The sequence below is a fragment of the Neoarius graeffei genome, chromosome 17 (genome assembly GCF_027579695.1).
Source record: "Neoarius graeffei isolate fNeoGra1 chromosome 17, fNeoGra1.pri, whole genome shotgun sequence".
In the NCBI taxonomy this organism is placed as follows: domain Eukaryota; kingdom Metazoa; phylum Chordata; class Actinopteri; order Siluriformes; family Ariidae; genus Neoarius; species Neoarius graeffei.
The window spans coordinates 12,336,784-12,352,939 of NC_083585.1; the positions used below are offsets into that span (position 1 = coordinate 12,336,784).

At 39.8% G+C, this 16,156-nt stretch overlaps 1 protein-coding gene across 4 annotated transcripts in view; it reads right to left on the reverse strand.

Annotated features, from left to right (window-relative positions):
* The window catches only part of wdfy1 (WD repeat and FYVE domain containing 1), a 195,465-nt gene that overhangs the window by 160,931 nt on the left and 18,378 nt on the right, over positions 1-16,156 (reverse strand). For all 4 annotated transcript variants that reach the window (XM_060943729.1, XM_060943727.1, XM_060943730.1 and 1 more), the window contains 3 exons: positions 14,687-14,741; positions 4,017-4,167; positions 3,700-3,812 (listed from right to left, as the gene is read on the reverse strand). In XM_060943729.1, the coding sequence (XP_060799712.1) occupies positions 3,700-3,812; positions 4,017-4,167; positions 14,687-14,741 (319 nt within the window). The remainder of the gene's footprint in view (positions 1-3,699; positions 3,813-4,016; positions 4,168-14,686; positions 14,742-16,156) is intronic.

A 16,156-nucleotide genomic window follows, 5' to 3' on the forward strand; every position in this document is an offset into this window, starting at 1 on the left:
CCCCCCCCCCACAGTCACAGAATCAGTTCACTTTTGATGTTTTCAATGTGCATTTTTATATTTGCCACACTTTGCTCTAAGAGTTAACACTTTGGTAATATCCTTGGTAAATACCAGTAATTGCAAGATCTAAAGATCCACTCATCTATTTATTCAACTGCTGCTATTGTGTTAGCCAACTATTTACAATGTTTTGTTACAGTAAAGTGCACTTTCCTGTTGTCCTTAAGTTGCACAGTCTAAAATTCTTGCTGGTCATGGAGTTTGAAGTACAAAATCTATTTACAGAACATTCTGTAGAACAGTACTTTCAAGATTGGCAAATAAATGTGTATTGTTTTTTAAAAATATGGTTTCCTTTCTTATTTAGTTGTTGGACATATCATTCTTGGCTATTTCACATCATACAATATTGAAATAATGTGAATAGTGAATAGGGTGTAATTGGAATTGGTCATTGTGGAGCCAAACTATTCTTCGATTGCAAATATTGTTTGCAACTTTACACCACAGCCTATAGCTTAAGGCCTCTGCATGCTCTTGCGACAAGGCTTTCGCAGATAGCTTTTCGCAGACAGTTGTAATTTATCGTTGAGCGGGGAGTAATAGGCGTGCGCGATGTTATTCACCGCCACAACGCAAGGGGGCGCGAAGTCGCGAAATCGCTAGGAGTAGTTGGTGGGTGTAGTTAGTGGAATGTTTATCCTCCGGTTACTTATAATGACTAGAACTGGAGTCGTATAGATGTCCGTACTTCCTCACTTCCTCGATCAACCGCTCTTCATGCTGCTCCATCTTCGCTCGTGTTTTTAAAAATGGCGGTCGTGAAAACAAACCAAACCGGGAAAGTAGGGAAGCAGAAGTGCGTGTACAGCGGATGTAGAGTGGACCAATCAGAGCCCTCTTGTCTGCGACGCTGTCTGCGAGGCTTCTGCGGTGGTCACAATTTGTGGGAGGTGCACACAGAGTGTCTGTGAAGGTGGGGGGGGCTACGCAGACGCTGTCTGCGACGCCATCTGCGAGGACTGGGTTGTCAGCATAAATTGGCCTTTAGGTAGCTACAGGGAAAAGATTTCTGTAATGTGCTGCCATCTAGTGGATAGAAATGGCATGGAACTGTGATATACAGAGAGAGAAAAAAAAAAAAAAAAAAGGAGTCAATAATGTCTGGCTACCTATAATGTACCTGTTGAATGAGTCACCTTATGACATTATTGGATAATTTGCCCCTCCTGAGAAAATTTTCAGGACCCGCCACTGCTTCACAGGGTTTTCAAATGGGCACCCCACCTCACCGGTGTTTCGTCAACAAGCCCACAACACCTCAGTGGGGCTTGACAGCAGAACCAGCGTCCTGGAACTGCTCCCTCTGTCATTCAGGAATCTGCCGTGCAACTCTGTCCCCCCTCTTCTCTGCCAACCTGGCTTAGCCACCGGTCACTTCTCTTTAGCCATAAATATAAATATTATAGCCATATAAATAAATAAATTAAATAAATTAAAAAAAAAAAAAAAAAAAAAGTGTCAAACATGAAATATGCAAACGGAAAATTATTAAACCCCGAAGTGTCAGTATTTTGAGGCTCAAGTAAGGGCTCACACTTCTCTACTAAAATCTTAGCATATTCCTGTGAAAGCAATTTTTAATAATTTTGGGTGCAATAGCCATAGCAGTCATACATTAAAACTAATATAGACATTTAGTCACTACCTAAAAGTGGAGGTCTTGATGAGTGTATGAGCAAAACATTTGCAAACATGAACCATCGAATTGAGTAGTGCATTTCGCATCAGTAAATTGCTGCATTGTCTTGCAACAGTGATATCAATAATGGAGATACTTATTGCAGTTACACATACATATTTACTCCTTTCTTTGATACTGCATGCCATGCACCAGAAACACCACCATGGCATTTATGCTATGGCCCCATCCCAGTGTGGCATGGCAATGCAGCTTATAGCAGGTTATGGTTGCTGAACTGCTGGTTGTCCAGGTGGTGTTCTGAAAACAACGTGGGCTTTATAGAAAATTGGAGTAATTTTGAGGACACTGCTGGCCTGTTCGGGTAGGATGGTATCCATCCCACTCAGGAAGGTACTGCCCTCATTTCTTGCAAAATAGCCGAGTCTCAGAACAGGCCTAGTTAACTTGAGACAATCCGGAGACCAGGCCACAGAGCAGATGAACGGGCTAAACCGACTGTCCACTAGCTGCAGAGTCATCATTCAGGTTCTACTATATCAAGACTATTTGTTCCCCAAGCTATACAAAAAAAAAAAAGTAGAAATACTCCAAGTTTGTTCTAGTAATCTGATGAATATAAAAGATGAATATAAAATTAGATCATACTGACTGTATAGCCATTGCCAGCACCTTTGATCCAAAAGGTAGGACTATTACATTAGATCTCTTACATCAAAAGTGCTAATTGTTAATGAACTTTTTACTGATCAGAAGTTTAATGTACTGTGTTTAACAGAAACATGGATTATGTCAAATGAATATATAGCATTAAATGAAGCTAGTCCTGGACACAGTTATATACACACCAGCCTCATCTAACTGGTAGAGACGGAGGCACAGTTATTTATAATGATTATCTAGGCATAACACAAAAACCTGGTTATAAATTCAATAATGTTTGAAGTTCTTCATACCAAAATTTGTAGCCTCAAATTTTTCTAAAAATTTCCAGACCAAAATGGACCACGGCTGGAGAATTACCCATAACTAGTATGTCAAGCTTGTCATTTTATCTGTAAGGGACCATATTTCTGTGGGTATATTAATGCTGTTCCTACTGGCGGTTTCAGTCCAAAATGGCAGCAGTGCTACTGCAGCACCACCTAGTAGTGGTTGTCTAAAAAGCACCAGAGTTTCACCTCTCTTCTTCTGTACTCTTTGGTGGGGTGCTTCCATTGGGCCATCCCCTGTTAAAAATTAACAAATGGCCAACTACTTTATCAACAAGGCATTTATACCCACAGACAGGGTTCCCACTCCAAGTCAAATGTCAAGTTCCCGGATTTTCACCAAAAAGCTGAATTTCCATGTCCTATAATGAACAGAAAAGCAGGCTGCCTTTATGCTGAGCAGACAAAAACGCATCCACAGTATTTCAACCACACCAATTCGCGAGCTTTATTAACTAATTCACAGATGATTTCAATACAAAATCTTTTCACTGCTTAAACCTAGTGAAACACTGCATGGAAAATACTGCCATTTTGGCAAAATGGCAACTAAAATTTAAAACAGGCTACCAATAAAATTACCTGATATTCTATGACTTGGCCCAATATGATCAAATCCCCCGACTTCCCATGTCTGGAATATACTTTTTAAAATTCCATGATATTCCAGAAATTCAATGACCCATGGGAACCCTGCATAGAATTGTTTGTTCAATGTTTGTGCTTCACATCAATCTGTGTAAACTCTCAAGACTGAAAATCGCAGATGATCAGCAGTTTCAGAAATACTCAAACCATCTGGCACCAACAACCATGCCACAGTTAAAGGTCACAGAGGAGATCACACCTTTACCCTGTTCTGATATTTGATGTGAACATTAACTGAAGCTCTTGACCTGTACCTGCATGATTGAATAGTTGCATAAAATGTGCCAGTGTACAGGTGTTCCTATTAGAGTGTGTACACACACACACACACACACACGTTTATGTGCAGTTTACCTTCGTGTCCCTTCAAAGTAGTTATGGTCGAATATGTCTGTCTTTCCAATTTCAGTAAAGTGATTTGTCCTGAGTAGTCACCAACAAATACATGCTGGGTATCATCATCATATCTAAGCATGAAGTCAAGGAAGTTCACAGGAGAATTTGCACGAGGCAGACGCATCACATACACGCACCTTGATAAGACTCGCATACACAAAGGAAGTTTATTTAAAAATGTACAACAAAAATAAACAAATAAAAATAAGACAGGACACTCACAATCCCAGGAAGACCAAAAGATATATAAGCTACCTGCACTTGTTGAAGGATACTGAAGGCATGAAGCCCAGGAGCTGAAGTAGTGGCATCCCAGCATGGAGCCACTCTGGGTGCACATCCAGCTGACACTCTTATCATACCCTGTACTCACCACCCACTGACTCAGCAAGGAGAACACCATGTCTGACACATGACCCTGATGAGCTGAAACACAAAGGAAAACAAGCTGACGGACATTATACTGGCAGTCAAAAGTATTTTGATATTTTTTTTTGTTTGTGACCCAAAGTTAAATACTCCAAAATTTGAAAAGCTTTACAGTTAATACTAGCACAGTCCAAGTATAAAAGCATCTTCCAAGTGCACCTGCCTTTAATAAAGCACACATTTAGAGTCCCAGTTAGAACCGGAGTGAGCAGTTAATAAATTCTTCAAAGCTTTAAGTTTCTTTATCTGATAGTTCTTTTTATCATTTAGTTTGATCTGTCCCAGTAATGCTGATTACACTGCACTAAAATCATACACCAAGTGCATGTGTATGTCAAAAACCTTTGGGTGGCAGTGTCTAGATACGTGAGGTGGAATGTGAAAATCTGTTGGTTGATGTGATAAGGTTCTGAACAAAACTGATTTATGCTAATATAAGAATTTTTACCAAAATTATATGGAAAGTGTTTATTTACTACTTTAAGTGTATCTTGGCTGGGAGACTGCAAAGTTCATATTGGCTAGAGTGAGCGTTAAGGTCAAAAAATTAAATTTAATTTGTAAAGCACTTTTAACAATGGATATTGCCACAAAGCAGCTTTCCAGAAATATTTAAAAAATTCTGGATATAAAAATGTTACCAGTCAAATGTTTGGCTACACCCAATTCAATGCTTTATTTATTTATTAAATAAAAAATAAGACTTCATGTCTTAAACTAAATGACAGACTGTCATTTCTCTTGACATAATATGGATTAGTCATTACTACAGTCATCAAATTGGGCTTTGTACTGCATTTTTATTTGTTTACTGTTTGAGGGTCTCAAACACACCAAGAAGGCAAGAAATTCCACTATATTGGACTTAAGATGGCACCGGGGATAGTTGGTGTGCACGGTTTTGTCTTATTTCGCTCATAAACTCAGTTCACTGCTGCAATACTTGAATCTTTCACCAGAGAAGAACTCGTGAACAACAGGGAACAACTCCAATGGACTTATTACTAATTTTTCTGGTGTCATCCATGGAATTATTGGACCTCCAGGTCAAAAGGTTCTCACCTTTGCCAACTCCGTGAGATGCTGGAGGAGAGGGAAACATGCTGGTGCACCTCCTTCGGCACAGACTTCGCACTCCCCTACCTGCGAGATTTCTCTCCAACATGTGCTCATTGTACAATAAACTGGACAAACTCCAGCTGCTGATGGGGAGAAATGGGGACTTTCCATCTTCTGTTTTTTTTGCTTCATGGGAGACATGGCTATGCAGACTCATATTGAACTGTGCATTGCAGCTGGCTGACTTCCAACTTTTCAGAGTAGACTATAGCACAGATCTCTCCAGCAAAACAAAGGCCGGCGGAATCTGTTTTAACAAACAGCGACTGGTTCAGTGATGGGTCAGTGATCCTGCAGCACTACTCCCCTGACCTGGAATCATTTTTCATTAATTGTAAACCCTTCTACTACCCCTGTGAGTTCACGTCATTCACTGCACATTGGCCTGCAGTGAAATGTAAATGCCAACCAGAATGAATGATTAGATTAGAATAAAGTTCTATCTAATCTAAATCATTCATTCATTCTGATTGCCATTTACATTTCACTGCAGGCCAATGTGCAGAACGCACAGTGCATGCTGGCCGACCAGATAGTGGATGTGGAGAAGACTAACCTGGACTCCCAAGTTATTGCCCTTCGCAGCTTTAACAAAAGGTAACCTCAGCCATGAACTATCCAAATACAAAAACAGTTTATTAAATGCCTGACCAGACAGGAGAATATTTTGGATCACAGTTAACAGTAAGTTAACAGTGCACGTCACACTGTCCCCCATGCTGCACTGGGCCACTCTGACCACATCATGGTCCACCTGATTCCGGCATACAGGCAGAAATTAAAGCTGAGGAAACCTGTAGTGAGGACATCAAAGAAGTGGAGCAATGAGGCTGTGGAGGACCTTAAAGTGCATATCCTGGACCAATTTCTTTTTTTTTTTTTTTAAATATGAAAAGTATGTCCCTTTACACACTCATCCAGATGGGTAATTTTGCACAAGGCCATCTGCCTACAGCAGAAAAAAAAAAAAAAAAAACACGTCTAGAAAAATTCCAAGGGAGGAGTCTGGAGCCAGATTAGTGACGTTACCTGCAGAAGCGCCAGCAGGCTGTGCGAGCTTGCACGGTTTCAGTGCACAGCCTGTGTAGACCAAGCGCTCCCATTTCTCCCTCATTGTCCAGTCTCTTGGGAAACGATGAGTACTAATCCCGTCAAGATTGCTGTTGCTACACCCTCCTACGATACATCTGTTAACCATTTTAATAATTACGTGATAACATTCAAGAAATTTGCAGAAAACCACCAGGTCGTTTTCTCAAACAAACCACCGCTGATGTAGGATTCAGAGGGAGGCGTCCCGCACGCGACATCACGAAAATCATTGTTTGCTGGGAAATCCAAATGCCAAGTTGAGGCGGACCAATTCGCCTCAAAATGGCTTGATTTCAACTGAATTTTTCTGGTATTGTGCAAGGTAAAAAAAAATAATTGCACAAAATGCAAAATGTGACAGATATTTGACCAAAGTTTAATATAAAATAGGAGAATTACATTGATCTTGCTCCTGAATTTACCCGTGATATGCACTTTAAGGCACACTTGGGCTGTACAAACTGGAATGTGTTAAGGACTGCTACCAGTAGTCTGGATGAATACACAGAGGTTGTGATGTCCTACATCAGCTTCTGTGAGGACTGCTGCATGGGCAAGTTACAATAATGAGAAACCCTGGTTCACAGATAAGGTCGGACAGCTAAGGTTGCAAAAGGAAGAAACATTCAGAAGTGGGGACAGAAACAGGTTAAGAGTGTGTCTAGGAACAGGTTTAGCAAGGGACGGGCATTGGAAATTAGCCTATGGCTATAAATGCTATGGTGCCTACTGTTAGGCTGTTGCACAGCCTGCATGATATGCATCTGTCCCTATCAAATAAACCATAACTATAAGGCAGTGAAAAGCTAAGGCCCTGTCCACACGGCAACGGATTCAGGTGAATCCGATAAAATTTATCGTTTCGGCCTGGGATCCACACGGCACTGGCGTTTTGGGTGCCCCAAAACGATATTTTTTGAGAACGGTTTCCAGAGTGGAAAAATCTGGCAACGGCGCCATTGCGAAGTCGTCTGGATGAGAACAACGGATTTGTTTACGATGACGTCACAACCACATGACTAGAACAAGCAGCACTCTCGCGCGCATCATTCGTAACAACAGAAGAAGGGGTTTATGCACATGCGTCCTACTACTTCTATTGTTCTGGTGTCTCCGATGGGAACGTCTTACAGCGCACGTAGAGGTGTGGCATGTGTATTGCATCGTTTTCAGCAAGCGTTGCCATATGTACCTGATATTTTACTGATCCGTTGCCCATGTGGACATGATTTTTTTTTATCCCCTAAAAAAAAAAAAAAAATCTCGTTGCCGTTGTCGTGTGGATGTAGCCTTAGAAACTCCAACACCAGTTCTCATCCAAATTATTCTATGTCTGTCTGAAAAGGACTCGGACAGATCTCTAACGACAAACCTTCAGCCCCCCACTTGGTTAATACTGTAACTTGCACTTAGCCAACCAATTGAATGAGTTCTACTGTCAGTTTGAAAGACAATGGAACTGCTCTGATGACATCCCCCATGACTCCAGCTCCTGCCCACCACCCCCACCTCTGCTGCTGTTGGGGCCTCTCTACAACCCCACCACCACAGCCTCAACTCTCCATTCTGGAGAGGGACATCAAAAAGCTCCTTAAAAGCAGATACGCAGAACCTTTATTTTTAAATAAATTTGAGTGAATAGTATCACCATCCTTGACTCGTCTGCTGTATAAATGGGAATAAAAATATATATATACACATTTTTGAGAGTTAAAATCAACCACAAAAGTTGCCATTCGAGCTGCCCCACTAAGCCAGCCAGCCCTGAGCGCATGACGTCACAGCGGCAACCGGTTTTAAGGTCGAGGCCTTCGACAGCTATAGACCAGTCATATAAATAAAAATTTATGGTGAAAAGAAATACCATAACCGATTTGCTCAACTAAGACTGATTTGACTTCATTGATTGTGAGTTGACTCATTAAAACAGGATAGGTGTTATAACGCATGCAACATACATGTACAGTTAGGTCCATATACATTTGGACACTGACACTTTTTTTTTAACACCTGTTTACTGAAACATTCGGGTTATAGTTATATAAATGGACAAAGTCCAGACTTTCAGCTTTCATTTGAGGGTATCCACATTAAAATTGGATGAAGGATTTAGGAGTTTCAGCTCCTTAACATGTGCCACCCTGTTTTTAAGGGGACCAAAAGTAATTGGACAATTGACAAAGCCTATTTCATGGGCAGGTGTGGGAAATTCCTTCGTTATGTCACTCTCAATTAAGCAGATAAAAGGCCTGGAGTTGATTTGAGGTGTGGTGCTTGCATTTGGAAGATTTTGCTGTGAAGAAAACATGCGGTCAAAGGAGCTCTCCATGCAGGTGAAACAAGCCATCCTTAAGCTGTGAAAACAGAAAAAACCCATCCGAGAAATTGCTACAATATTAGAAGTGGCAAAATCTACAGTTTGGTACATCCTGAGAAAGAAAGCACTGGTGAACTCCTCAATGCAAAAAGACCTGGACGCCCATAGAAGATAACAGTTGTGGATGAGCACAGAATAACTTCCATGGTGAAGAGAAACCCCTTCACAACAGCCAATCAAGTGAACAACACTCTCCAGGAGGTAGACGTATCAATATCCAAATCTACCATAAAGAGAAGACTGTATGAAAGTAAATACAGAGGGTTCACTGCACGGTGCAAGGCACTCATAAGCCTCAAGAATAAAAAGGCTAGATTGGACTTTGCTAAAAAAACATCTAAAAAAGCCAGCACAGTTCTGGAAGAACATTCTTTGGACAGATGAAACCAAGATCAACCTCTACCAGAATGATGGAAAGAAAAAAAGTATGGTGAAGGCATGGTACAGCTTATGATCCAAAGCATACCACATCATCTGTAAAACATGGCAGAGGCAGTGTGATGGCTTGGGCATGCATGGCTGCCAGTGGCACTGGGTCACTAGTGTTTATTGATGTGACACAGGACAGAAGCAGCCGGATGAATTCTGAGGTATTCAGAGACATACTGTGTGCTCAAATCCAGCTAAATGCAGCCAAACTGATTGGTCAGCATTTCAAAATACAGATGGACAATGACCCAAAACAACCCAGCAACCCAGGAGTTTATAAAAAGCAAAGAAGTGGAACATTCTTGAATGGCCAAGTCAGTCACCTGATCTCAACCCAAATGAGCATGCATTTCACTTGTTAAAGACTAAACTTCAGACAGAAAGGCCCACAAACAGACAGCAACTGAAAACCGCTGCAGGAAAGGCCTGGCACAGCATTAAAAAGGAGGAAACACAGCATCTGGTGATGTCCATGAGTTCAAGACTTCAGGCAGTCATTGCCAACAAAGGGTTTTCAACCAAGTATTAGAAATGAACATTTTATTTACAATTATTTAATTTGTCCAATTACTTTTGAGCCCCTGAAATGAAGGGATAAAAATGCTTTAGTTCCTCACATTTTTATGTAAATCATTTTGTTCAACCCACTGAATTAAAGCTGAAAGTCTGAACTTCAACTGCATCTGAATTGTTTTGTTCAAAATTCATTGTGGTTATGTACAGAACCAAAATTAGAAAAATGTCTCGTCCAAATATTTATGGACCCAACTGTACATATGTTGCATACGTATGTGTTCACAGCTTCAGATGGGTTAAGTGCAGAGGATGAAACTCCCTGTGCTTGAAGTGTGCATGTGATGAAGGTTTCTTCTTCTACATGCCTGCATTTTCACTGATAAAACGTAAAAGGCTAATTAAATAATCAGATGAACTGAGAATCACATTCTGAAGGAAATTAAATAATCTTATACTGGTAACTTAAACACACAATACAAGTTGTATGTATTAATCTAAATGCAGGTAAACGTGTTTTTGTTGTTTTGTATCCAAATGAGAGTCGGAGATTACCCATCTGTGTTCTCACTTGTTTTGGAACAATCTGACTTTCAATTGTTCGTTCAGTTCTCCGTTCATTCGTTTCTTCCACGTAAGGGCGAGATGGCAGCAATATCAAGCAGATAAATCAGACGGCTGCTCCACTCATTCTCCATGCTGAGTACTCCATTACTGCTCGGCGCAGGCAATTACTAAACCCCAGGACGTCACTGGTTTTAGCAACAACTGCGGGGAGGTCACTGCCCGAGTGACAGGTCATGTCCTGTTCCATCCAGGGTTTTACCAACAACCCTTGGCTCACACTCCAGGAGAACTGGTACAACTGAATTTACTTTCCTTTTAAAAAATAAATAAATAAATAAATAAATAAAAACACTTTCCTGTTCTTGTAGTTTTATTTAATTGTTGGTATTGCACCCTCTTTCAATATGGGCTTATAGTGAACGCTCCTCAACAGATCAGAGGTCTCATACAAGTCTTCAGTAAAATGTGCAGAACAGAGGACAGACCACTTCGTAGCCGCCCAATGTGCCTGTGAACTTCTCACAAAATGCTTCCACGTTTCTGCAGTTTGAACATTCTTGGGCCATGAATGCAATGTACAGTGGTGCTTGAAAGTTTGTGAACCCTTTAGAATTTTTTATATTTCTGCATAAATGATGTAAAACATCAGATTTTCACACAAGTCTTAAAAAAGCAGATAAAGAGAACCCAGTTAAACAAATGAGACAAAAATGTTATACTTGCTCATTTATTTATTGAGGAAAATGATCCAATATTACATATCTGTGTGGCAAAAGCATGTAAACCTTTAGGATTAGCAGTTAATTTGAAGGTGAAACTTGAGTCAGGTGTTTTCAATCAAGTGTAAGTGGGCAGCCTGTTTTATTTAAAGAACAGGGACCTTTAAGTCTGATCTTCACAACACATGTTTGTGGAAGTGTATCATGGCACAAAGGAGATTTCTGAGGACCTCAGAAAAAGTGTTGTTGATGCTTATCAGGCTGGAAAAGGTTACAAAACCAATCGCTAAAGAGTTTGGACTCCACTAATCCACAGGACAGACTGGTGTACAAATGGAGGAAATTCAAGACCATTGCTACCCTCCCCAGGAGTGGTCAACCAACAAAAATCACTCCAAGAGCAAAGCGTGTAATAGTCGGCGAGGTCACAAAGGACCCCAGGGTAACTTCTAAGCAACTGAAGGCCTCGCTCACATTGGCTAATGTTCATGAGTCCACCATCAAGAGAACACTGAACAAATGGTGTGCACAGCAGAGTCACAAGGAGAAAGCCACCGCTCTCCAAAAAGAACATTGCTGCTCGTCTTCAGTTTGCTAAAGGTCATGTGGACAAGCCAGAAGGCTATTGGAAAAGTGTTTTGTGGATGGATGAGAACAATAGAGCTTTTTGGATTAAATGAGAAGCATTATGTTTGGAGAAAACACTGTATTCCAGCATTCCATCTTATCCCATCTGTGAAACATGGTGGTGGTAGTATCATGGTTTGGACTCGTTTTGCTGCATCTGGGCCAGGACAGCTTGCCATCATTGATGGAACAATGAATTCTGAATTATACCAGCGAATTCTAAAGGAAAAATGTCAGGACATCTGTCCATGAACTGAATCTCAAGAGAAGGTGGGTCATGCAGCAAGACAACGACCCTAAGCACACAAGTCGGTTCTACCAAAGAATGGTTAAAGAAGAATAAAGTTAATGTTTTGGAATGGCCAAGTCAAAGCCCTGACCTTAATCCAATCGAAATGTGGAAGGACCTGAAGCGAGCAGTTCATGTGAGGAAACCCACCAACATCCCAGAGTTGAATCGGTTCTGTCCAGAGGAATGAGCTAAAATTCCTCCAAGCCGGTGTGCAGGACTGATCAACAGTTACCGGAAACGTTTAGTTGCAGTTATTGCTGCACAAGGGGGGGGGGGGGTCACACCAGATACTGAAAGCAAAGGTTCACATACTTTTGCCACTCACAGATATGTAATATTGGATCATTTTCTTCAATAAATAAATGACCAAATACAATATTTTTGCCTTATTTGTTTAACTGGGTTCTCTTTATCTACGTTTAGGACTTGTGTGAAAATCTGATGTTTTTGGTCATATTTATGCAGAAATGTAGAAAATTCTAAAAGGGTTCACAAACTTTCAAGCACCACTGTAAATCCACCTTCTATTGTGTTGCTAAATCTACATGGCATGGTGATAAATTAGCTCAAAATGGAGGATCAGAGTTGTAGTCAGGTCCGTATTTTAGTATAGTGAAAATGGCGAAGAGATCAATAGACTTCCTGCTGTGACGTTGCGGACGTCAAGGCCATTAACTCTGATCACTACCTATATGAATCCCTTTAATCATAAAATTTACTATATTAGATTTATTATTAACGCTTAAAACTATTCCTGTGCCATTTTTGAGGTCTCAAGGCATTTATAAACGAAAAGTGAGACCATGGTTCTGCGTATCTGCTTTAAGAAGCTGAATCCCCGCAAAGCAGCCAGTCCTCACTGTCTCACCATTTACCCTGAAGCACTATTCTTAATTTCCCTGAAGGAACCCTTCCAAAGGGATCAATAAAGTTTTATCTAATTTAATCTAATATAGTGGTCTATAAAGTGAGTTCACCATTTTGTAGTACTGTCCAAATACATAATGAGAATTATTACACCCTATATAGGGGACACATAGGCAGCAGCAAAGAAGAAAGTATTCAGCCTTGATTTAAAAGAACTGAAAGATGCAGTAGACACAAAGTACTTTGTATTTATTAATTTATTATACACTCAGTATAATATGTATTTATCACAAAAATACATGCATGTATTTATTATTCTGAAAACCCACCAGATGATTGATCTGGCACATTTGAATTGCGTGGCAGTAATGATGTAAATATTGCCCGAAAGTATTTTTTCCATTTTACTAATGAGCTCACTACATAGTCCTCTATATAGAATTCCCTATATAGTTAGTAGAGAGTAGTGAATGAGTCAGTGATTTCAGGACACAGCTCATGTTCCGTCATGAAAACACGTTCAGCTAGCATGCCTTCCAGGCAGGGGTTCCCTGAGCTACGTCATTTCCAGTTTGGGCCATTCTTGGCAGAAGAAAATTGAATTCCAGGCATCGCTTTGTGACAGGTGGTTTAAATGTTCCATTTTGTTGAGTTTTCATCTCCACACCTTGCGATGACATCAAAAATTGAAAGTCTGCGTTAAAATTGATGAAACGACACCGAGGAGACCTGTTGTGTCAGTATCACTTGAGTGTTGCTGGTTGCTATATCATATTTAAAGGTGGAAAATTATCTACCATGATGTGTCTTGGTTTTATTTGGTCTGGCTAAAAAAAAAGGTTTTAAATTTCTTTAAAAAAAAATAAATAAATTTTTGAACTGGTCTTCCATTTTGACAATGCACATCTAGTCAGCAGGAAAATACTGGGAGTGAAGTCAGAGTGAAATACTGGAAAATGTCACTGAGATCCACAATGTATTTTTATGAAAAATGCAACTCTTTCAACATGAAAATATAAAACTGCACATCTTCAAGCCAACGTATGATTTTTTTTTTAATCATCTAAATACTTATAAAAAAGTACCCAAATTTATCAAAAAATTCATCAATTTCCTCACAAGTAACAGATTTAGGTCATGGTTCTCTATGTCCCGGATGAAACACGAAGAAGAAACCTTTATTCGTCACATGCACACTTCAAGCACAGTGAAATTCATCCTCTGCATTTAACCCATTTGAAGTAGTGAACACACACACTCGGAGCAGTGGGCAGCCACACCAGAGCACCCGGGGAGCAATCAGGGGTCAGGTACCTTGCTCAAGGCCACCCCATGTCAACCTAACTGCATGTCTTTGGATTGTGGGGGAAACCGGAGCACCTGGAGGAAACCCACGCAGACACGGGGAGAACATGCAAACTCCACACAGAAAGGCCCTCGCCGGCCGCTGGGTTCGAACCCAGAACCTTCTTGCTGTGAGGCGACCGTGCTAACCACTACACCACCATGCTGCCCTTTTTTTTTTCCCCCTTTTATGAGTGGTATATTTCCCAGTAAAGCACTCGTTTACTTACACACACACACACACACTAAATAAATATTTTTATTAATAAAGTATTTTATTTCCGATATGGTTGTTAAAAAAAAAAAAAAACGAGCACCAACTCAGTGCATTAGTTAGGGTTAAAGGATGTGTGTTTCAGCTGGCAACAATCATTGCAGTAATTATCCAAGCAAAGGCTCCTAAGTATTTCCTTATTTAAATCCAAACAGCTTTCATGACAGACTATTGTTTATTTTTATTAGTACTTTTTTTTTTAAATAAATACTAAAGTACTCCTGCAAGTCATTCTGTATATGATTGCATGCGCTAAATGCTGTAGAGGTAAATTAGATGTTAATGCAAAATGTTACCTGGGTAGGTTTTCACATGGTTCATCTTGTTGAAATCTTCAGAAATAAGAAACTCCTGCATTGCATAAAGTAAAATACAACACTGAAAAGAAAGCTTGCTTTTTTTTTTTTTTTAAATACACACACACACACACACAGAGACACACACAGAGACACGTGTGCAAGTATAAAATTTTCAAAAATCTGAAAAGTCTGAAAGTCAGACATGCATGGCACAGCCATGCCGGGGGGAGCCCCCCCCCTTAGGGCTCGAAAAAAAATTAAATTACAAGTTAAAATGATTCTCTCTCATGCAAAACATTTATAATATTAGTTATATGAGTTGCATATTCACATCAAATGTTTAATACATTTCATCAATTCATCTGAAATAATATTTCAAGTGCAAGGCTTGATATTTCAAAACATCTAGCAACTACTAATTTAAATGTTGAAACAACCATTTTTAATAATGCTTTTGCTGGGATACCTTTTTTTTTTTTTACAATATATACACAGCTTGAGTTAAAATAAGGGGCCACATGTCTTGATGTCCTTAGAAACTCCTGGATTTTAGCAAACAAGATTCAGCTTTTTCCATATACAAAAATAGCTATATTTTATAAATCCATTACTGACTATAAATGAGTTTTCAACCTAACAACCACATTAGAAAAGATGATAAAGCGCTAACAAACTTATTTCAAGACCTACCTTACCTTTTATTTAATAATTGAAAGGTAATCAAATGTCAAAAAAAGTTTATAAAAGCAGATACTTGTGATGAATAATTTCACAATGAATAATTTATTCATTGTGATAGAAAGCACATTGCATTTGCACATCACACAATATCAGATGAAAATTTAAATCACCAATAAATGTTTTGAATTCACTTATTACTACATAGCACAAAAATCAGAAAAGTGATTCGTCTCATCGGCGTGACTTAAATCCCTTCTTCCCACTGGAGCCATACTTGAGTCTGAACAGCAGTCACAATACGCAACTCCCGGGACGTCCGGTTTTCTCAGCCATGTTCCCCATTTGTCACCGTTTTTGTCACACTCGCTTAACCATTCCCATCTCCATTTATTTCTAGACGTCTTTTCTAATTCTTTTGTATTGGAGCCTTCCGATAAAAACTTCATTTTGACATATTTTGATCAGCAACCAGAGGCAAAGCACGTGGATCTGTCGCAAGGGAGGGAAGCGAAATAAGGCTTATTATAAAAGCTGAAGTTTCATTGAATGGCAGTTAACAGTGAGCCAATCAAAAGAACCGTTCTAACTTGCACCAAAAGAAACGGCAACTCATGGGAATAGCAGTGTTGATTTGGTCGAACAACGTGCTACGTGCGTGAAATACGATATCACACATGTATAACACCTTGAAACAATGGGTTAGTCAGGACCGCTTGTCGGTGAGTGGCGTATAAATTGAATGAGGTTTGTGGCGAAGACGAGATGAAAAGACTTGTCTCGTGCATA